We start from the raw sequence: 23,735 nt of genomic DNA, 5'->3' as shown, positions 1-23,735 counted from the left end.
ATCTGAGGCTCAAGATGGCTGACAGAGGGATGGCTTTCTTGTCAGTGCTTGGCTGTGGCTCCCCTAGGGAAGACGCTTCCACTCAGCCTTTGATGAGCTGAATGGATATAATTAAGATCTTCCCAGATCCCATTGTGTGTATGCTCTCCTGGAAGAGGCGTTTAGGCTGGGTGTCAGATGCATCTAATTAGGATACTTGCGACTGCTGCTCAGGTGCAAGCACCAGCATCTCCCAAGCTACGAGGCCTCTGGAGGTGGGGCTGGTCTCCTCTCCCCAGGGATACCAAGTAGACCCAATCTGTGAGACACATTCCTCACCCCAGTTCTGGGAACTCAGGACCTCATTTGTGAGGTTCCCAAGCCTTACTTTGCAGAAACCCAAGCTTGGGGCTTCCACATTTGCCTCCACCTCACCGGAGCAAAGCTGTGATTGGGCTCAACCTCTCCAAGGCACCACCTGGCCAGATAGGGTGAGGACCTGTACCTTCAAAGCTTCCCCTTAGCCATATTTTTCCATTACAATCTTTTAAGGGCTAGGTCTGCATGAAAACAGGAAAATGTGACCATCCATTAAAGCTATGGAGTCTGGCTTTAAGTACAGGTTGGAGAGAAAAGGCCACCCTTCTTGACTCTATCACAAATCTGTGAGTACTCAAGTTGGCCAGATGGCAGTGTGATCACATCACCAGGTCCCAAGAGCAGCCTGAGACTTAGGTACACACTTCCTGCCCTTGTCAAGCATGATCTTATTGGTCAAGTGATGTTCTCCACCCTGGTGCTGGAGACAAGGATGAAATGACACCATTCAGAACAGAAAACCCTGCAATGTCCCTGAGCACACACCTCCTTAGCAGCTAAGACAGAAGGTAAGTGGAGTGCTGCAGGGAGAGAGATGGCCGCCTCAGTTCCTCCATCCCAGCGAAGGGTGGACCAGATACCATCTATATAATGGCCAAAGCAGGGAGCTTCTGCCCTGCAGAGCAGTAATATTCCTTCCCCTGACAAGTCTGGAATATAGTCTGTGAAAACTGGAGAAGCACTGGTCATCTTCACACTCACTTTGGTCTTTAGAAACTGGAAGGCCAGGTGCAGCGGCTCACGCCTGTGATCCTAGCACTCTGGGAAGCTAAGGTGGGAGGATCACTTGAAAGCTCCGGAGTTCCAGACCAGCCTGAGCAAGAGCAAGACCTCTCTACTAGAAACAGAAAAATTAGTTGGGCACAGTGGTGCGTGCCTGTAGTCCCAGCTACTCAGAAGGCTGAGGCAGGAGGATCACTTGAGCCAGGAGCTTGAGGTTGCAGGGAGCTATGAGGAGGCCACTGCTACCGCGATCTACTAGGGGCAACAGAGCTAGAGGGTCCACAAAAAAGAAAAAGAAACTGGAAGGAAGTGGAAAAGCTCACTCAGGTTAAGGCTGAGCTTCCATGAAGAGTTTTAAAGCATGCTGAACTCTGGAACTTCAAAATTTGAACACGACAATGGGCAAGGAAATAGCTTAAAATATTACTTGTAAATAACTTTTTAAAGGCTGGACAAGGTGGCTCATGCCTATAATGCTAGCACTCTGGGAGGCTGAGGCGGGTGGATAGCTCAAGGTCAGGAGTTCAACACCAGCCTGAGCAAGAGCGAGACTCCGTCTCTACTAAAAAAAAAAAAAAAAAAAGAAAGAAATTAATTGGCCAACTAAAAATATATATAAAAAATTAGCCGGGCATGGTGGCACATGCCTGTAGTCCCAGCTACTTGGGAGGCTGAGGCAGGAGGATCACTTGAGCCTAGGAGTTTGAGGTTGCTATGAGCTAGGCTGACGCCACAGCACTCACTGTACCCCGGGCAACAGAGTGAGACTCTGTCTCAAAAAAAAAAAAAAAAAAAAAATTACTTCCTAAAAACAAAACTGATTTCATTACGAGGCTTGACTGGCTTAGGCATGTTTTACCTACCCACTCACCCAAGAATAAAGAGACATGGGACACACATTTTTCAAGGTATTTCTTTTGTAAAGAAGCCAGATTTGGCAACTAGACCGAAAATCTTCCAAAATTCTGTACAAATGCGTAATATACAAATATACATAAGGCTTTTGCCAAGAAAAGACATCACTAGGACAAATGACAGAGGTGGCTTTGGTGTCACATACCACCTGGGCATCTCAACACCTCCCAGAATGTGAGGAGCTGACAGACCACAATATAGGCTACACATGTAAAACATTACATTACACTATGTACACCGAAGTATAAAAACCCACTGTCCTCTCTGGTCTGTTCACAAACCCTCTGGGGGGAAGACAGGCCATTCACCAGATAACCCACCTTAGGGGAACTCCTTTAAGGTGGGAGGAAGAACCCTGCAGAATGAAGTGGTTCATCCTCAGGACTATTAACAGCTCAAGGCATGCCCTTAAAGAGACAGGCATTAAGAGTAAATTCAGGAAATGGACCATTTCTTGCGCTTTTTGTCATCTCTCTCTCAGTCTCACTCCATCTCAGTGAACCGGGCAAACATGGCTTTTCGGACAGCATCTTTGTAGGAATCAGCACCTGACAACCCATATGCGCTGCCTTTGGCTCCTAGGCCAGCTCCTTTTAGCCGGACTTGAGCCTGGGGGAATACAAAGACTGTCAGCAGCTAGCAGGTAGGAAATGGATTGTTCCCACCTCTCACCAAGCCCACTCTTTAACAAGCAGGACCACCCACCAGAAGTCACGAGAGGAAGTTTTATATGAAGATGAGGATGTCTACACTGGAGACATGCAGCAGGTGTGAGGACTGAAGAAATAAAATGGGCTAAGAAATACAGGCAGATGAAGCTGTATCCCTGACCCCTCAATGCCTGCTCAGCAAAGCACTCCACCAAAGCACGGCGAAGGCCTGGCAATTGTAGGCACAGATTATAGCAGGACAGCCTGATGTCCCCAGAACTCACACGTACAGGACAAACATCATCTGTAAGAGTCTGACCCAAGCTGTGCTGCCAAGACAGAGTGGGGGCAATCATTGGTGGAGCTCTGGCATAGAAAGCCAGTGGGTAGAGGTCTCCAATCCTGGGATTATGTCTCCACCTGGGATCTGACCAATTTAGGAGTTTCTTAAAAAAAAATCCTACTAAATTGTAATTTTTAAAAATACATAAAAAGGCTGGGCATGATGGCTCATGCCTGTAATCTTAGCACTCTGGGAGGCCGAGGCAGGAGGATCACTCAAGGTCAGGAGTTCGAAACCAGCCTGAGCAAGAGCGAGACCCTGTCTCTACTAAAAATGGAAAGAAATTAATTGGCCAACTAAAACTATATAGAAAAAATTAGCTGGGCATGGTGGCACATGCCTATAGTCCCAGCTACTTGGGAGGCTGAGGCAGGAGGACTGCTTGAGCCCAGGAATTTGAGGTTGCTGTGAGCTAGGCTGATGTCATGGCACTCTAGCCCAGGCAACAGAGTAAGACTCTGTCTCAAAAAACAAAACAAAACAAAATCACTCAGAAACAAATTAAATCAAGAACCCATATCCATTCTTTCTACCTGACATCTTAAAACGAGGTGAAGGGAGGGCTGCCGGGAACAAGAATCTCACTTAGTGGCAATGATATCACCTGGCTAAGGACACTGCCCCTTTATGGTAAAGCTGCTCCTGAGTCCCAGACCCTTTTGGTGCTTTTATCTCATCAAATCTCTGTAACAAGCCTGTAACCCTAATGTCCACTGTAGCCTGGCCCTACTGCTTACCTCAATAGGAGCTGTGATGCCTTGACACTTTCTTCCCAAACCAGAGCCTTCCCGCCAGCCCATGGCCTGCAGCATCTTGTTGCCGATGTTACTGTGGTCAATGCCATCTTTGGTGGGCTGCTCATAATTCCTGCCAGTGGCAAACACACAGTTACTTAATAAAGAGCCAGAGCCCTGGCTAATGAACGGGAAAATGTGCATGTCACATACACAGTGCCAGCATCGAACTGCTTCTTGCGCTTGGGCTCTGGAGGTTCTGGAATACCATACTTCTCCCGTCTTTCTGCAGCTCGATCTCTGTATTTCATCTATGCGAGAAAAAAACAGTGCTAGAAATATTCACAGACTTCAATCTGTAACAGTTTAATGCACATAATTCCTCCAAACTATCACCTCAAGTATTTTTTAATCTGGAGCTTGATTTTTCTGGACTGGTCTGAAATACCAAATCCCCTTGTTTCCCTCACCACACTTAAGTCATATCTAAAATGTCCAGTTTGTAGAGATGAACTCTGTGTGGAACCAGGGGCAAAACTATGTCTCCAACAAGCAGTTTTATTTAATTAGCCACTACTTGTCAAGCTCTTCAACTAGCCTGCTGGGCCGTGAGTATAGCCTGCCAAGGTCCAAAAGGAAGAGGAAGGCAGAATTGCCCATTTGTACTCAGCATTTAGTCAGGCCCATCTCAGGGACAGAGAGCATCATGGAGGCTTCCAGATACCTATTCTGTAATCCTTGGGGAGCTGGAACCATAAACATCAAGGAAAAAAACAAAAAGCAAAAGCCTCAACTACAGATACTGCTGAATTATCTCAGGGCGGGCAATTTCTAACCCACTGGTTCACTTCTTAGCCACAGGACTCTATTTGGATTTACAACTCTGAATGCCTGGCCCCCAGCCTGTCTCAGCCACCACCAGCACCAACTGCTTACCCATGACTGGTGTCACAGGCTTCTCTTGCCTCTGCCCCTAGACCTGCTCACCATGTCCTACCCACTCCTTCCTTCTGTATCATCTGTAATCACTTCATGCTCTGCTGTCCCCTTAGCCTAATTTGAATCCTCCCTCATTGCCCATGAAGGCTTCCCTGGCCAGGCCAAACAACAGCATTTTCTCAACAAGATCCAGCATACTTCACCAGCAAGTGTCTGGCATTCAGGACCTGAGTGAGCAGTGTTGAGGCTGTGCTTCTGTGCACCCTTGTGATCAAGGGACAGTGTAAAGCTCGCAAGCAAATATAGCCTGGGTTTTATATGAGTTATAATGGTTGGGTGACAAGTGCGACAAATCCTTCTACCCTGACCCTGGGCTAGGGTAAATGCTACAAATACAAGCTAAAGCTGAAGAGATATCCCAATATATTCTCTCTAGTGGCACATTGTTTCCCATTTACCTCTCTCTCCCTCAGCTCCAAGGCTTCCAGCTCCTGCTCACTCAGCCTGGATCGTCGGTAGATGTCCATGTTTTGCTATACAAAAGATTTTACAGACACAGTAAGAATTTGGACCATCCTAATTTGAAATGTCATAACATTAGCAACATCTATTACATTCTGAGAGCCAAAGCCCAACCGTACACAACTGCAGAAAAACCAGCTGCCACACTCCTCTCCATTCTATTATCAGGAAGAGCGTTCTATAAGGCAATCATTCAACGGCAGGTATTTACTAAAAACCTTCACCACAGTGAGGGCACTCATATCATCTCATCACCTTCCCCTCCCAACCTGGATCAGCCCAGAGAAGTGTGGCCACCTTGTGCAGGTCTGAGAGCTGCTGGTGCCTGACCAGGGCATCTTTGTTTGGGAATTGGCGCCGGCAGAGCAGGCAGGCCATCTTCTTCCAGTCAGCCAGCTTCTCCTCCTCACTCTCAAGTCTCTCCACTAGCTCCTCCTCATTGTCACTGTCGCCACTGTAAGCAGCAACCAGGCCCCTCTGGGGACAAAAAGAGGGCAGTCGTTGGAAATGTTCAACAGGAAGATAGTGATGGCTATATACCTAGATAAAATACTGCCTAATCCAAAATGTCAGAGATCCCCAATACTAATTCCGTACTTTAGTACTGAATCACATTTCATCAACTGCAGAGAGCAGTCAGGTCCTTTAGTGCTGCCTCCTGGTATCAGCCTTCTTGGGGCCCAAGAAATGGGTTCCTGGGTGACTGTTTTCAAACCACTGAACGTGTATAATAATCCCAAATACAACAGACGAGAGTAATGGCCCACCTGGACCAGTAGCTATCAAGTAAAATTAGCTTTTTTCTTGTCTTAATCTTCTCTTTCCAGACCATTAAAACTCAGACTATTATTCATAGATGCAATGAAACTCAATTGAGCTTAGGACTTTGGGCTTCATTCATTACTCCATCTCACCTGCTTTCTCACACAGAAAATCAAGCTCTGAACGTGGATTATATGTGCAGGAATTGTTCCAAATACCCACTGACAATGACTACATTCAGTTTTAAGCAGGAATTACATTAGCCAAGTTGCAGTTGAGACTCAAAGTGAGACACAAACCACAGATACCATCTTTAAAACACTGGTGGTACTTCCTTACTTTGAGGGGATTCTCCTCATCTCCATTTCGCACCAATTCTGGGATGAGCTGCTGCCTTTCAGCTAAGGCTCCCTGGAAACAGAGAAAAAGCCATAAGCTTCAGGTTCTATGTAAGCTCCCATCATGAAGTATTGGCCATTCCTGCTGCTATTACCTTCTTCTCAAAGAGAGCAAAGCCAGCATCTGCTGCAGCAGACTCTCTTCTTTCTTCTTCCCTCAAGGAATTGACAGGTTGAAAGCTATTTTTAAAATTTTCTTTCTGCTTATTCAAACTCTTAGCCCAGCGTTCCATGTCTTTGGCGATCTAATATCAAATAACACCACCAATAAACATTTAGTCCCCTCTGCCATGACAATGAGCCATTAAGGATCTCGACCACATTCTCTGTAACAAAACACCTTTTACTCTCACTTTTACCTATAAATATTCCTATGAAATGCTATCACACACAATCAAAGTCATTCATGAATACAGCTTGAAGGACTCTGATTCTTCTAGGATTCTTTTTTCTAAGTACATAAGCAAACTAACAGATGATATATGGTAACAATAAGAAATTGCAAAATGCTTTAAGAGCTTAATGTAAAGAAAATGTATAGTCCAGTTTGTAAGAATCCAAATAAAGCTGACGTAAATGCCATAACTCCAAAACTAAGAATTAAAGCCAATATCCCAAAAAGAGAAATATGGGTCATATTCTTACCTGCTGGGCTGTTTTACTTTTGGGTTTTTCCTTCTTCTCCTTCCCCTCTTTTGCAGGAGGCAGGCCCGTCTGCTGGTGGGAGCTAGACTCTGCAGCTGGCACATAGGTCTCTTTCTCTCCATCCCAGTAAAGGTACTGCTGGGTTAAGGAATTATAGTAATACTAGAATAAAAAAATACAATGAATGTAGACTTTCTGCTATGTTAAACAAAAAAGAAATATTTTGTTGAAAAAGCAAGTTGAAGGTTTGTTTTTGTCAAAAATAAATATATAAAATACATTGTGGACTAGTGGTATTTCCTGCCTGGAAAGGACCCTTTGTACACCTTGGTATAGGCAAGGATGATGGACCAGCTAGCAAAGGTGTCAAACTTCTAGGGTAAAAGTTGAATACAGTTTCTTCTCAAGAAGTCTAGTTCCTATTAATTTAATCTCTGTTCATACCTACAGGGTACCCAAACAATGTGTCTCACTCTTTTTCATAGACAGTGTACACCAACCAGGTAGCCAGAACAGGTGGATGTGTCATGGAGATCACATATCCTCCATGACAAACAGTTAACAGGTCATCATTTGGCTCATCCAGATAGAACGTTTTGGACAACCAGGCAACCAAACATAGGGTGTAAACACTAGCTCAGGGACTGGAAGTAAGTGTTGGTGAAGGCAGCTGAGCTCAACTGCAACAGGAAAGGTATCACCTATCCTCTCCTCTTCTTTATTCCCCATCCACTCACTCTATCTGCTTAACAGAGATCAAGAGACTGGTTACCTCTCTTCTGGGGAAAGTAGTGTGGGTAACAGACCTACAAGTCACAACTTCTAGGGCCACCAAGGAGAACTGACAGAGAAATAGCCAGACTTCACAAATGAGAGAAGTGGAAGAACTATGCAGAGGCTCAGCCTGCTCAGGCAGGTTGCACATGGCTTCACACTTCATTCTCTCAGAAGCCACAAGGTATTAATGCCAAGTTCCTGTTAAAACTACTTATTTTACTATTCTATATATACAGTTCCCGCTCATAGTTATTTATTTATGGAGTGTTAAAATTGCTTTTCCTTTTTGGAAGTTATATACACCACCAAAAATAAAACACCACTCCATAGATCTGCTAAATTCTATCCTCAAGAATATATAGGGATGCTAAATAAAGATGCTAAACAAAAAACATCATATATTATTTGATTCTATTATATGAAATGTCAAGAGCAGGCAAGCCCATAGAGACAGAAAATAGAGTAGTGGTTACTAAGGAGGACAACAGAGTGGGGAGTGACTGCTTTAATAGGTGCAGGGGTTCTTCTTGGGATGATAAAAATGTCCTGATATTAGGCAGTGGTGACAGTTACATAATACTGTGAATACACTAAAAACCATGGAATTATACACTAACCACTACAAATGGTTAAAATAGAGCACTTTATAGGGAGAAAACTACAATTCTATAATTTAAAACTTCTACCTAGGCCTGTACATAAATTTTAACTTGAGCAAATCATCTGTGGTAATAGAAATCAGAATAGTAGTTACTAAAGGGGGAAGGTACTGACAGGCAAGGGACATAAGGATCAGGAAGGCTGGGAATGTTCTTTCTGAGTGGTGGTAAATATATGAATGTTTATACATGTTATACATTTGAAGAACTGCGCATTTTAGTCTTGTACATTTCTCTGTATGTACATTATACGCCAAAACATTTTTTTTCACTTTTTTTTTCTCAGAAATGCATGCACTACAAAACATTTTTTAACCTTAAGATTTAAATCCCAAAATAAAAATTTCATCTTGGTGGCTTTTAGGAAGTTAAAACTAATCTGGTTCATGCCCTCCTTTGAGGCAATATTTCATTTTACGCCTGACAAATGGACTAAGTGAAACTAAGATACTTCTAGTAAAATCAAGGGAGAAAACATTGCATTTACTTGTGAGTTGGGGTCATAGTAGAGTCCTGTTGTTGGATCATAGTAATATCCTGAAGATTCATCATACTGGTAAGTGGATGTGTCAGGTACTGCTGCAAAAACAAAATCCAGCATACAGTCATTCCAGTGAGAAACTGGCTTCACTTTACAAATTCTGAAGCAGTGAGATATAGTTGGCCTAAATGTTCTTTCTCTCACATCCCCAACTGTCCCTCTGACACCCACAAAGGGAGAGGAACTCTTATTAATCAAAAATAACAACTAGGACCTTCCAACTGTCAACAGCCCCATGCAGTTTGGCTTACCATATTTGGTACCAGGAACTACACCAGTGGGGGAAGCGGCTGGGGCCTGTGTACTTGTGCTAGTGCTAGGCTGTGCTTCCTCAGTCTGGAAAGAACAGCAGCTTCAATATAATTTCAACCATAAAGCCTTTTAAGAGAACTAAATCACTGCAATTATCCAGGAAGAAGGGCTCCCCTGATAGACACACTGCAGTAATAAGGCAATCCTTCAGCAAAACATGCTGATAACTTTCTTTCTAAATGTCAAGTTGAAGCATGCAGAAAGTATAAATATAGCCTGTTTGGAATTTTATATTTAAAATATATGCACATACATATAGTCAAATCATTAGATTATCTAATACTATAAGACACAGAGAAATAAGGTTGGAATGTGCATTATTCAATCCTGGCACACACAGTAGGAAAGGATAATACTTGCACAATAAAACAAAGTTTCCCCAATAGCCACCAGTTCTGTATTTAAGACAAGAGGATTACCGGAGAGCCAGGTGGATTGGAGGTTTGGTTATACAGCTGGGGACTCTGGGACACTACAGCTGCTGAGGTGGTGGTCACTGCTGTGCCTGATGATAAACATAGGGGTTAGGAAGAGACAAAGCACTGAACTCTGAGCCAAACATCTTTATCTGTAATGCCAATATAGACTTCTGTCTTTGGGCACGTCAGTTCTTCATACCTAATTTCCACTAAGTACCCTGGAACCTATCACATTTTCATTTTCTTTATAATCCTACTAGAATGTGACATACAAAGTTAAGGATGTTGTACAATGGCTAAAAAAGGAAAAAAACAAATTCATATCTGCTGTGGGGTTGAGAAAAGATTTATCTATAAGGCTTTTATAATTTTCTTTAACAAAAACTAAAACACACCCTAAGGCCACACGACCTGTCTGTTCACCTAAACTTACATGGGCACCAAAACTTCTCACTCAGAGAGGAGAAATACAGAGCTGAATTTCAAGAATAAAACTCACCACGACACGGTCTCTGAGAGATTCTATTAGTTCTTGGTGTACATGAAAAACCCTAATTTCTCCCAGAACCTTAGGCACATGGTGACAACCCTGAATATGACCCTGCATTCTTGCAGGGAAATGGACTTTTAGCTTTAGGTCTAGTTAGAAATATTTCTTCAGCTGTAGTTGCTTGAACTAAAGGTAAAAGGGAGATGATGTTTACTACCTGATGCAGATGATGCATCAGATTCCAATCCTCCAGCTTGTTGCTGATAAAACTGCTGGTAATCCTGTGAGTACTGAAGAAAAGTCCACCATTAAAGCTGCTATCCTTGGACATACTCTGGAGGCTAGAGGTTGGATGCTGGTCAAATCTACCTACCTGAGAGTACTGGGCATAGCCATCTTGGCCTGGCTGCAGGTAACTGTAGTCAACACTGCCTCCTTCACCACTTTGAGACTACAAAATGTCAAAGAGAAACAAAGACAAATTTAGTGGACAGCAAGGAAAGAGGCTATGAAGTATTCCCTACAATTGACCTTGTATTGCAAGTACCACAGGAAAGGTCACTACCTGGGTGGATGACCACTGAGCAGCAGCAATGGCCGTACTAGCCACAGAGAAGGCGCTGACCCGGTTTCCATCTGGGAGGACCAAGTCTCTGAAACCACAAAAATCCAATTATATGATTCTATCTCACTATACCCCCAATTACTGCCCCCATAATGCCAAGGACACAGTGATTCACTCCAGCCTTTGTCAGTTTTTAACTATCAGCAATGCAACATTTCACAGAGGGAGAGGTCTTTATAGGCAAATTCATCAGTGGACAAGTATCCCTGTAGTATCACTATTCTACTTTGTAACCTGCCATTTAGTAAGGCATCTTTTGGGTGACCAATGATACTAGAAAAGGGAAATTTATAGTGCTAAAGAACTATATATGGGGGATGGTCCTGCTGGAGACTCAGACTTGTGGGGGAAGGGAGGGAAATGGGCATTTATTGAAACCTTAAAATCTGTACCCCCATAATATGCCGGAAAAAAAAAAAAAGAACTATATACATGAAGCTATAAGCATGCAGTTCTGGAAGGAAAGGATTATTTCTGCATGGGTTTGTACTATAGTGCTGCATTTGCAAAGCACATGTTCTCAACCCATCTGCTATGCCTGCCATTCTCATGCTCTGAAAACATTTTAGGCAACCATCATCAGCTGGTTATAGAGAACAGGAGGGAATAAGTTCTAAAAGACAAGTATCTCCCTCCTGGCCTTGGCAACCAGGAAGGAGTCTCAGTGTAGAGAGCATGGGCTTTGGGGTAGAGCAAAGCATCTCTGGACAAATATACACATGCAGTAGTGTGAAATAAGGAAAATAAAGCCACTCACTTTCTGGCACTTTTTGCGAAATCAACTCCAATAGTTTTACCATCAATTTTCAAAGGAGGATGGAGACTCTGTAATATTTGAAGCAACTGAGAGGCATCCTGAAGGAGAATGTGAAGAAAAACAATTTTGTCATATAATTAAAAATCTCTCCCTGCTACCTATCCCCATTCAAAGAAATAGAGTTTCCTATTTAAAATAAAACAAAAAAACAGAAAAGAAACACCTTTCTTTTCTGTAGGAGGCAAAGGTATATAGTATTATTAAAAGAACAAATGCTAGGCCGGGCGAGGTAGCTCACACTTACAATCCTAGTACTCTGGGAGGCCGAGGCGGGCAGATTGCTCGAGGTCAGGAGTTCGAAACCAGCCTGAGCAAGAGCGAGACCCCGTCTCTACTATGAATAGAAAGAAATTAATTGGCCAACTAATATATATAGAAAAAATTAGCCGGGCATGGTGGCGGCATGCCTGTAATCACAGCTACTCGGGAGGCTGAGGCAGCAGGATCGCTTGAGCCCAGGAGATTGAGATTGCTGTGAGCTAGGCTGATGCCACGGCACTCACTCTAGCCTGGGCAACAAAGCGAGACTGTGTCTCAAAAAAAAAAAACCAAAAAACAAAGTATCGAAGACTCAACTGTGGCTCAAACTTCGGTTCTGGCAATTCTTTGGTGTCAGCCTAGCTCACAGCAACCTCAAACTCCCAGGCTCAAGCGATCCTGCTGCCTCAGCCTCCCGAGTAGCTGGGACTACAGGCATGCGCCACCATGCCCGGCTAATTTTTTCTATATATATTAGTTAGTTAGCCAATTAATTTCTTTCTATTTATAGTAGAGACAGGGTCTCGCTCTTGCTCAGGCTGGTTTTGAACTCCTGACCTCGAGCTATCCGCCTGCCTCGGCCTCCCAGAGTGCTAGGATTACAGGCATGAGCCCACCGCGCCCGGCCCCAATTCTTGATAGGTATACACATTAGTTTTACTACTTATGGAAGTAATGAATCCTGTAATTTAGCAGTGCAAAAACTGCCATTAAGTAGCCTTGAAGCATGGGCTTCAGAAGCCTCATATATAGTATCAAAGCTGGATGAACTACACTTGTCTCTTAAAGTTGCTTCTTTTAAAAAGGAAAGATTAGATAAGAACCTCACCAATTATGAGCAAAATGTTAGCATTGAAAAAAATAAAGAACCTCACCATTGCCGAAGATAGCTGCACAAATGCGAAGCCTCTGTTCTGCTGGGTCTGTTTGTCTTTTATGAGACGAATGTTATTGACAGCTAAGGACGCATAGGGTGACAGTGCTGTCATGATGGAATCCACCACAGTGTGAGGAGCTATGTTCCGAAGAATGATTGCTGGGGGTAAATGAGACAAATGACATATACATGCATTCCCACCACCAATGCTTTTCAAGATAGGTTCAAGCATAAATAAACAAATCCATTTTGGGAGATTCTTAGTATATTTTTCATTCTGACATGAAAAAGACTCTAAAAACCAATCTTTTAAGGGACAACCTGAAACTGCTACTGCTCCTTAAACAAGCGTAAGAGAATAGAAATTTCCAACTGAGGTCAACTTTTAACACAAAGGCCAAAAGATCATATGTGAACTTACTATCACAGTAGTAATCCACAGACTGAACTGACTCTGTGGTTCCAGGTGGCACTTCCTGTTCAGAGTCTAGAAGAAGGGAAGGAGATTAAATTGAAGACAGACAAGCACAACAACCAACTAAAGAAATACATTAAAAGCGAGTTAAGGTTTCACTCTGTTGCCCAGGCTGGAGTGTAGTGGCCCAACCACAGCTCACTATAATCTCAAACTTCTGGGCTCAAGTGATTTCTCTGACCCAGCCTCCTAAGTAGCTGGGACTACAGGCATGTGCTACCATGCCTGGCAAACAAAAAAAAATTTTTTTTTGTAGAGACCAGACATGGTGGCTCATGCTTATAATCCCAGCACTGTGGGAGGCCAAGGCAGGAGGATCACTCTAAAAATAAAATAAAAAAAAATTAGCTAGGCATGTGCCTATAGCCCTAGCTACTCAGGAGGCTAAGGAAGAAGGATCACTTCAGCCCAGGAGTTGGAGGTTACAGTGAGCTATGATGATGCCATTGCACTCTAGCCTGAGCAACAGAGTGAGAGCCTATCTCAAAAAAAAAAAAAAAAAGTAAATATATTTTTTTAAGAGATGGGGGTCTTGCTATGTTGTTCAGGCTGGTCTTGAACTCCTGGCCTCAAGCAATCCTCCTGCCTTGGCCTCCCAAAGTGCTGGGATTACAAGCATGAGCCACCTCACCTGGCCTTAAGCACATGTGACAGTCATATGTGCTTTTTTTCTTTTAAAACATATGTAGCTATAGTAAAATCTCATTAACTTTGACATGGTTAATGTAGAATGTAAAAATTGGGCCAGACCAGGACTGACATTATCCCGCACTAATGAAAAGCAGATACAAAATGCAAACCGGGTGAGCAGACTTAATTTTAGAAAATGAAGGAACTTTTTGTACTCTTACAATCATTAGCAGCATCTAATAGTCTAAGGAAAAAGGTTTAAAGAAAATATACAAGTTATTTATTTAAATGATCTAAAATCCACACTTTTCCTCAGGTTCACAGACAATAATAACCCAATCAGTCAGGTTTTAATGCATATATATTCCCAAGAGCTGAATCCAGGCTTACCAAACTTGTCCGCTCCACATCGGAAGCATTTTAGTCTTTTCCTGAAATTGTTAAGGCAGCACTGAAAAAAAAAAGTTTTATCTGTAATTAGGCTAGCCTTTCTAGTAACAATGTGGTTAGAACAATGGGACCATGGGTGAGTTCCAGTAACTAACATAAAAAAAAGCAGAAAGTGATATCATGTATCCAAGTCAAAGAAACATAACCTAAAAATTAAAAATATTGCCTGGCCCCTCCCCTGGTCCCCTCTAAGATAGCAGTAGGGGCAGGTAGAAAAAAAGAGTCAGAATGTTATATTATTTACATTCTTTCAAGAAAAATAAATCTTTTTTTTTTTTGAGACAGAGTCTTGCTCTGTCACCCAGAGTAGAATGCAGTGGCATCATCATAGCTCATCGTAACCTGAAATTCCTAGGTTCAAGAGATCCTCCTAACTCAGCCTCTTGAGTAGTAGGGACTATGGGCTCATGCCACTGTGCTCAGCTAATTTTTCTATTTTTAATAGAGATAGGGTCTCACTCTTATTTAGGCTGGTACTGAACTCCTGAGCTCAAATGATCCTCCTGCCTTGGCCTCTCAGGGTGCTAGGATTACAGGTTCCTGCCATGGTGTCTGGCCTAGGTTTTAGTTTTAAAGTCCTTTTTAAAAGTTAGCTTTTTTTTTTGCAGACAGTCTTGTTCTGTTGCCCTGGCTGGAGTGTAGTGGCACTATCATAGTTCACTGCAACCTCTAATTCCTGGGCTCAAGCAATCCTCCTGCCTCAGCCTCCCAGAGTGCTATGATTACAGGCATGAGCCACTGTGCCCAGCCCAAATCTTATATTTTGAAGTAGAATTCATTTTTATTAAGTTGGGGAAAGGGTTCAGTTCACTCTATTCTACATAAAGCTACTGGTGAAGTTCTTTCTTATATTAAAAGAGTACCATGTTTCCCCGAAAATAAGGCCTACCCATAAAATAAGCCCTAGCAAGATTTCTAAGCATTTGCACAATATAAGCCCTACCCCGAAAATAAGACCCAGTGATGGGTGTGGCTACGCAGTATATCTGCACAACCCATGCATTTCATCGCGGAGCAGTAAAGACAGCGAGCAGCCCTTCTCATCTGCCCCATAAGAGCTCTATTGCTCAACATGAGAGATTGGGGCCAATGGTTCTAAAGGATATGGCGTCGCAAGAAATTCAGGATGGAATTCGGGGTTAGGAGAGTTATAATGATGTTCCAGAAGATGATGACTTAACTGTATTTGAATAAATGTAGATTATTGTACCGTACTTAAAAAAAAGCGCTAGGGTGTCTTCTTGAGGAAAAATAAGACTGTGTCTTATTTTCAGGGAAACACGGTACTATATGGATCACTCTATATACACAAACATAATGTAAACTAAATACTGTCTACATCCTTACTGGACATGGCACACATACACAACAAAACACTAATGTTAACATTGGTGTTAACATTCAAGTTCAAAATGGAGCATTAGTTACAGGAACATAATAAACCTTATAAAACTCTGGTAGGGTTCTCCAGGATTTTTGTTAATATAATTAAGAGATAATGTCAAAAGGTGAGCACTCTAGAATTCAATAGACAGTAAAGTAAAACACACCTAAAATCTTTTTTTTGGAGACAGAGTCTCGCTTTGTTGCCCAAGCTAGAGTGAGTGCCGTGGCGTCAGCCTAGCTCACAGCAACCTCAAACTCCTGGGCTCAAGCAATTCTCCTGCCTCAGCCTCCCGAGTAGCTGGGACTATAGGCATGTGCCACCATGCCCAGCTAATTTTTTCTATATATATATTAGTTGGCCAATTAATTTCTTTGTATTATAGTAGAGATGGGGTCTCGCTCTTGCTCAGGTTGGTTTCGAACTCCTGAACTCGAGCAATCCGCCCGCCTCGGCCTCCCAGAGTGCTAGGATTACAGGCGTGAGCCACCGCGCCCAGCCCACCTAAAATCTTAATTGAAACCCTGGGCTTATAAACCTGGATTTCCCCCCCCAATTTATATCTATCTATCTATCTATCTATCTATCTATCTATCTATCTATCTATCTATCTATCTATCTATTATTTTGGCATATTATGGGGGTACAGATTTTAAGGTTTCAATAAATGCCCATTTCCCCCCTCCCCCCCAAGTCTGAGTTTAAACCTGGATCTCAATATAACAAAATCTCTAGAGTTTTGAGGATTCTGTCCTCCAATATCAGCAGAGGAGCACAAAATTACCTTATGATAAAAGCTGGTGGTTGTGTCCTTAGTAGTTTCCTTGTTTGGATAGTGAAATAAACAAATAAAAAAGAGCGAAATCCAGAAGGAGATTTGTCTATTTGAGAAGAACATATGCTTACCTTGTTACATAGCCAATCTTCAAACTTAGGTTTGGGATTGCTATAATGCATTGCAATGTGCTTTCCTTGAATCACCAACTTTTTCTGTAAAAAAAGAATTAGTTAGTTATTCCCATTGTGAGGAACATGTGTCCATTTTCCCAGGGCAGAGCACACTTCGGAAAAATCAGTGCTCTGGAATTAAATGGACAACATACGGGGAGGACCAACCACCGCCACCTATACTCTGCCCATCCAATCCTTCAGATAGGCAGTAAGAGAATGGGATGCGGAGTAAAGGTAAACGGAGTCAGGGAGTGCTGAGAAAGCTGCCAAACACTAAACGCTGACATGCACCAGGCCGTGTCTCCAGCAGAGAGAGACAGAAGTCCTAACATTCAGCATTTACAGGCTGCCTGAGAATGACAATCTATGTCAAAAAGTAGAAGACACAACTCTCCCAGTTCTGAGATTGTCTCCTACTTTAACCCTTGGCATGGTGTCCTTGGGCTTCGCTTCACTTTTTTCCCAGTCCCCATCCTTATGCAAAGTAAAAGTCTTTATATTTCCCATTCCCCTCAAAACTCCTGCTTCAGGATGTGTCCTTTGTGGGGAAAAGAAAGGGGAACTCATTTTTAAAGGGAATCTAGTTACATTCTTTCTCAGGAGGGACTATTTTGAATGCCACCAACTCTAAAACAGCTAAATGAGATTTTTTTCCTGCCAACTGCAACCATGTGATGTCCTAGGTGACAGATGTGTTTTTCACTAAAATGGATGGTATTCTCTTCAGGATGAGTAACCAGGAGGCCAATGAAGTTTCTTCAGGGGGGTAGGAAAAGTTTATAAATGCATATATAACCTCATCGTTCAAGTTAACCACGTGACTTAGAGACTTAACTTTTAAAAAGTCAAAACTCTGAGCTGAATCAGGCTAGCCAAGAGTTACCTAGCACCTGCCCCCCAAGAGCCTTCATTTAACAGGAGCATCTTTTCTTTTCCTTTTTTGTTGGGGGGTTGGGTGGGTGGGGTGGTCTGACACTATCAGAACAGATTTAAGTAGGAGGTTAGATATCCAGATTTTAAAAAGGAGTCTAACCCCTCTAAACATACATACTGTCAAGTAATTTGGTTCTTGCAAATCCTGGAAGATTTAAGACATGCTGTAAATTTTGTCTCTGCAATATCTTAAGGCAAGACTACACGTCTAGCCAAGAGGGAAAGAGCTGAAGGGCCATCCACTCACAGTGATGTACAGAAGCAAAAATAAAGAAGGTGGGAGATATGTCAATAGATCATCCCACTAGAAGGGATGTGTTGGGGGAAACTCCAAACTACCACTGAGTCCCTAATCCTATTGGCCTTTTATTTCTGGAGTGAATTTGAACGGTAATGAAGTATTACACATTAACATAGCTTTGTATACATTAAAATTGTGGAGACTTTTAAATGCCTTATAGGTCTTAATTTCTGAGGAGTTTTAAACTCCCAGGTTAGCCATTCAGACATATCCACTGCATCAAAAGATGCTGTTATGTCAAGAAAGCAGACTCACATGAAACTTGTATATGATGTTCTGGATTTACCAAGATGATATCCATGCTATGAAATGAATGAAGCTCTACTTTTATAAGATCAGGCTTTGACTTCTGGATTAAGAAAATGAGGTTTAAAAATCTTAACAAATCAGTCAATCAAACTGATACCTAATTAGTGAGTCTTGTTATAAACAATATTACCAATCAAAGAATATAATGCTTATTCACGGTTGACGCCAGTCATGAAATAATGCACAAAAGCAACATCATGAGTCAAGCTAACTTCCCAGAATGCACTTGGTTAAAGGCATTCAATTATTGTGCTTTGGAGTTGATGTAAAAAATGTTATTTAAGTGCCAAGCACTGAACATTAATCTCAATAAACTGAAGAACACTTCAGTTAAGGCTACATCAAAGAACCATTCCTGATTTGCTTTGTAGAGACTATAAAAGGCATTCTCAGGAAGATTAGAATGTTAATGCCACTCTAATTAGATTAGACAGCGGCAGGACACTGCTCCCAGGCTAATCTCATCAGACTTATTGTTCATAAATTCCACTTGGTCCTTAAATAGTCCCTGAAGACCCATCTGAGCAGTTATGCCTCTAGGAGGCTTATGGTCTTCAAACAGAAATAAGGAATTACTTATAAAAATGCCTGCCACAGACTTCCATTATGTTTTCTTCACTGTCAAATGGAGAGTTTGATATTCTAATCTTACTCTCAGTGGACATAATGAATAAGAATATTATCAGGTAGGGAAAATGGGAACATTAAGATGCTTTGGTAATTACCAGACAGGTATTCAACAGTTAACAAAGCCCTGCCGAGTAGGTAGCCATGTTTAAAGGCAGAATAAATTCTCCAGTACAGTCCTTTGTACTGTATTTATTCTAGTAATTTCAATTTTAATATATACAAAGCTTTTTTTTTAAAAAGTCACTCCTTTGGAACAAACCACTCCTTCAACCTTTTTTGTTTTAAATTGTACAGACTTGTTCCATTTTCATGAATATCTAGACTTGGTGAGTGAAGCAACCTGATTGGCTTCCATCCAGCTGGTAGCATCTTGCAAGTGATAAAACTCCACGAAGGCGAAACCACGGCTTACACCTAGAGACAGCATTCAGATATAGACGGGATACTCGTGTTAGTCAGTTCCTTTATAACAGGTGAATCTCTCTCCCACTGCTTCAACACTGCGTGACAAAGCCAATTGGGAAGCAGCTTTACAAATGTGACTTGACTTGGGGATCTTCTTGATACTTTGCCATGGCAAGGAACAGCCGCCTGTACTAAATGCCACTTGATTTGATTTCACACCTAAAGTAACCATGCAACCGACTACAGTCAAAAAGGAGTTTATAAATCACTACTTACCAAGGGGGAAAAAAAAAAACCTAAAAACAAAGCTTTAAAAAAGCTCCTCAGATGCTAATGTCATTTTCAAAGAGTCACATTCCTTAGCCATGGCAAACCTTTCATTCTGAATTCATGTGCTTGAAGATTGGGGGTATCAGGATGTTCTTTAGGGACTGAGGTGGGAATGGGGAAGAGAACCAGAAAAGCAGGAACTAAGCAAGCTCTCACCTGTTTTCCTCTTCATTAGCCTCACATCCGCAGGCTGAGGACCTTCAAAGGACTCCATCATTTCTCGAATCTGCACAGGGTTTTACATATTTATAGTTAAAGCTACAGCCACACACTATTCTATACTGAAGAAAGTTCAAGGATTGGAAATTATATCAACTTTTTTTTTTTGTGAGACAGAATCTCGCTTTTGTTGCCCAGGCTAGAGTGAGTGCTGTGGCGTCAGCCTAGATCACAGCAACCTCAAACTCCTGGGCTCAAGCAATCTTCCTGCCTCAGCCTCCCGAGTAGCTGGGACTACAGGCATGTGCCATCATGCTTGGCTAATTTTTTCTATATATATTAGTTGGCCAATTAATTTCTTTCTATTTATAGTAGAGACGGGGTCTCGCTCTTGCTCAGGCTGGTTTTAAACTCCTGACCTCGAGTAATCCGCCCACCTTGGCCTCCCGGAGTGCTAGGATTACAGGTGTGAATATATCAACTGTTTAATTAGCCAAGTTTTAAACTTCTATCACCAAAATGCAATTATCCTAACATGCAAAAAAAAAAAAAAAGAGGGACTGCTTCTTACAGAAATTAATATATTATAATAGCCTTGAAGGCATTCATTATATATTCCCTGGGAATTTCCCTATGTACAATTAATTTATGTTATGATACATATCCTTACTCATAGTATATTGTCCTTCAAGCCTTCCTTCTTTAGTCTAATCTCACTGTTCTTTTATCTAAAAGACTCAGAAAGAATATTTGATTTAAAATAGGAAGAGAGGATGTGTCACTGTCCTCTGAAGTACATCTGATCAAGAATCAATAGAATAGCCTTTTCTCTCTTTGAAATCTATTCTCAGGTTAAAAGAAAAAATTCAACAGCCAAAAAATGAAGCAAACCCTCAAGATAAACATTTTCTATACATCTTAAAAAATAAATAATTTTCTTACATTTACATTAATGGTGAAAATTATCAAAGTTCATAACATTTTTCAGGCTTCTAGTAAATCAAAATAAACATTAATTGGGCCTAGAAGAAAATATTCTATTCAAGAGGTCAGACCAAGTCCTTTTTGCAAAAGGCAATGATAAACACGCGCGCGCACACACACGCACGCGTGACAGTTTCTATCAATCCTATCAAGGCAGCAATACTCCAAGGTAAAAAACAGGGATAAATTTGTGAAACTGAGATTTTCAGTGGCCCCTACATTAGGTACAAAGGTTGCAGGATCATACACAATCAATCCTCATTACTCTTGGATCTTGCATTTGCAAATTTGCCTACTAACTAAAATCTGTAACCCCAAATCAAGACTTGTGGCACTTTCATGGTCCTTGAACACATGAAGTCATGAAAATTTTGAGTTGCCCAAATATGTTTCCAGCTGAGATCTAACAAAGCAATGTTTTGCCTTGTTTAAGCTTTCACATAGTAAACAAGTGTCTAGTGTCATATTCTGGTGCTTTTAGTTGGAGATTTTGCTGTTTAAAATGGCTCCCCAAGCATAGTGCTCAAGTGCTATCTAGTTTCCTAAGCACAAGAAGGCTGTGATGTGCCTTATAAACTTCATTCAGGCATGAGTTACAGTGCTGCTGGCTGTGAGCTCAATATTACTGAATCAATAATACATACATACATATATATGTGTGTGTGTGTGTGTGTGTATATATATATATTAAATAAGGCAACTTCAACAGAAACACACATACAACAAGGTTACGTACTGATCAGTTGACAAAAATGTTGTGACCATAGGCTTATAGAGACCTAACTCTGTATTTCCCCTGGAAGCAATAGTTCAGTATTCATGGTAACTTTGTGGGACTTAACTACCACTAATAAGGAGAATCAACTGTATCTATTTTCTCACACAAAAGTGCTGCTGAACCTGGCAGCACCAAGAAACTCAGCTTCATACTTAGGAACACAGTAAATTTGAGTTAGTCACCAAAGCAATTAAAGATACTTACTATAAAGGTAGTGATACAGTAACATATATAGTGACATAGTAACTATAGATAGTTCTTCTAAGAGTTTACTTGTCAGTGTGTGTGTGTGTGTGGGGGGGGCGAGGATACACTAAAAAAGGGAAACAGAATAACAAAGGTGATATACTAAAGTTCAAGAGAAGATTAAATACTCTAATCTTAAAATGTTTTATTTTTTTGGGGGGGTGGAATATAATTAAAGAATATTTATTTATTTTTCACTAAGACTTTATCTTGAAAACATAACTAAAATGTGTCATTACCCTCCTTCCACCCTATGGTGAAGAAGGGTTAGTACAGTTAATGTTATAAGACATGAACAGTTTGAAGGACTAGAACCAACACTGCTAAAGAACTTCTATCTAAATCATCATAAAAATGCTTAAGTAAAACAAGAGGAAAAAAAAGAATTAAAAAGAAAAAAGTGGGGGCAATGGGAGTTTCAGACTGAACAAAATCCTCACATTCTCACATTTCATCTAATATATTCAATCATGGCTAGAGTAGCAAACAAAATGGAAACAGGAACACTATAATCCAAAACTTCTACTACAGCTCACTACACATGCCTATGTTCCAAATCCATCCATCTCATCCCCTTAATGCTTCTAACAATTCTTTTCCAGCCTCTTGATGATGGCAATGAGGAAGCACATGGATCTCTTTTAGTCCAGTCTTTGTTGTAAGGCTGCTATGTCTGGGTATCAGCTCGGTAAACAAGTCTGCCAGATCATCGATAAATATCAAACTGACTGATACTTTATTTAACAGAGGGACTGTTAATAATCATTCTCTTCAGATGTTCTTTATACATTTTACAAATATTAAGATCTCAACAAGAAAATCCTCTAAGAACATTGCCCAATATTTGAGAACTTCAGAAATACTATTTTGAAAACCAGCCTTTTTCATGGTACCACTTCTGCTTCCCTGAAGAAACCTAAAATACACAGCATTAAAATCTTATGGCAGGCCCTCAAAAGTCAATTAGGGCCTTGCACTACCCATGCCTTCCACAGGCTGCCACAGCCACACAGACTCCTCCTCAAGGGGACAATGTGATCAATCAGCAAGCCTTCCTGAATCAACTCCTGTAGGAGTTCTTGCATCCCCTACTCCCCACCGCCTCCATTACCTGAGCTCAGCTCTACCTTCCCTGTCCACTCATCACCATTCTTTCCCCCCCATCATTTTAACTAACCTGCACAGCCTTTGCTACTGGGCAAAACTTTCAGTAACTTTCTTTTATGCTTAGCTGGGCTTTCAAAGAAACTGGCCCCCAGCCCCAACAGCACCTTGCCACCCACCTCTCCCCTGCCAAAAGTCTCTGACTCCAGACAAATCAAGCTAGTTGTTAGGCTTTATCTAGATTCGATACCTTTCAGGTCTGCTCATGTGATCCTCCCTGACTGGAAGGCCCATCCACCACACCCTTCCCCCAGTTCTCCACCAGACCAAAACATGTCCGTCTCTCCTCAAGAACTAGTTGAACTAATATCACCATGGAGCCCCTTTCCTTCCTGAAATAAGTTTCCAGAGCCCTTCAGCAGGACCTTTTCAACAATTCCTTTCTAGTCTGTACTGTCACCATTGTCTGACCTTAGCTATTCATCAATTAAGCTATTTTGAGGCAGGATCCATGGCTCTGCATCACCATGGCACCTAATATAGTACACAGTATAGCAGGTGTGTAGTGGATCACAAATAATGAAATGATTAATCATTATTAACTCTTTAACATTCTGTCTCAGAATTCATCACATTGATTACTTCTAGTGCTTAGAAACTAAAAGCTGTGTAAACCTGATACTTATTTTCAGGTTTATCAAGAAAACTAAAAATTTTAGCTTTATCTAAAATTGAGCTGAACAGTAGTCAGAATATTACTTTGACTATTCCAGGACAACAGATATTGGCACAATGCTGTGCATTTACATCTTTTAAAAACAAGTTTTTTAAAACTTCACATTCATTTCACCAACATCAGCTGAGCAGCATACTGTGTTCAAGGGTTGGGGACCCAGAGATGAC

General features: G+C 41.5%; 1 protein-coding gene across 3 annotated transcripts in view; it reads right to left on the bottom strand.

Annotated features, from left to right (window-relative positions):
* Positions 1 to 1,979: 1,979 nt before the first annotated feature.
* Positions 1,980 to 23,735, bottom strand: part of RBM5 (RNA binding motif protein 5) — a 29,553-nt gene continuing 7,797 nt past the window's right edge. For 2 of the 3 annotated variants that reach the window (XM_012771336.3, XM_012771335.3), the window contains exons 5-25: positions 19,718 to 19,787; positions 19,167 to 19,240; positions 16,609 to 16,692; positions 14,259 to 14,319; positions 13,185 to 13,250; positions 12,762 to 12,922; positions 11,569 to 11,666; positions 10,752 to 10,839; positions 10,560 to 10,637; positions 10,404 to 10,476; positions 9,697 to 9,782; positions 9,217 to 9,301; positions 8,912 to 9,003; positions 6,989 to 7,150; positions 6,439 to 6,588; positions 6,285 to 6,356; positions 5,481 to 5,660; positions 5,120 to 5,194; positions 3,936 to 4,033; positions 3,726 to 3,855; positions 1,980 to 2,604 (exon numbers count right to left, since the gene is read on the bottom strand). In XM_012771336.3, the coding sequence (XP_012626790.1) occupies positions 2,479 to 2,604; positions 3,726 to 3,855; positions 3,936 to 4,033; positions 5,120 to 5,194; positions 5,481 to 5,660; positions 6,285 to 6,356; positions 6,439 to 6,588; positions 6,989 to 7,150; positions 8,912 to 9,003; positions 9,217 to 9,301; positions 9,697 to 9,782; positions 10,404 to 10,476; positions 10,560 to 10,637; positions 10,752 to 10,839; positions 11,569 to 11,666; positions 12,762 to 12,922; positions 13,185 to 13,250; positions 14,259 to 14,319; positions 16,609 to 16,692; positions 19,167 to 19,240; positions 19,718 to 19,787 (2,109 nt within the window). In that variant the 3' untranslated portion in view covers positions 1,980 to 2,478. The remainder of the gene's footprint in view (positions 2,605 to 3,725; positions 3,856 to 3,935; positions 4,034 to 5,119; positions 5,195 to 5,480; positions 5,661 to 6,284; positions 6,357 to 6,438; positions 6,589 to 6,988; positions 7,151 to 8,911; positions 9,004 to 9,216; positions 9,302 to 9,696; positions 9,783 to 10,403; positions 10,477 to 10,559; positions 10,638 to 10,751; positions 10,840 to 11,568; positions 11,667 to 12,761; positions 12,923 to 13,184; positions 13,251 to 14,258; positions 14,320 to 16,608; positions 16,693 to 19,166; positions 19,241 to 19,717; positions 19,788 to 23,735) is intronic. The other variant, XM_076007881.1, reaches the window with a different exon arrangement.

This window comes from Microcebus murinus, chromosome 1 (genome assembly GCF_040939455.1).
Source record: "Microcebus murinus isolate Inina chromosome 1, M.murinus_Inina_mat1.0, whole genome shotgun sequence".
Taxonomy (NCBI): domain Eukaryota; kingdom Metazoa; phylum Chordata; class Mammalia; order Primates; family Cheirogaleidae; genus Microcebus; species Microcebus murinus.
The sequence above is the reverse complement of the archived record's forward strand: the minus strand, read 5'-3'. Positions and strand labels throughout refer to the sequence as shown.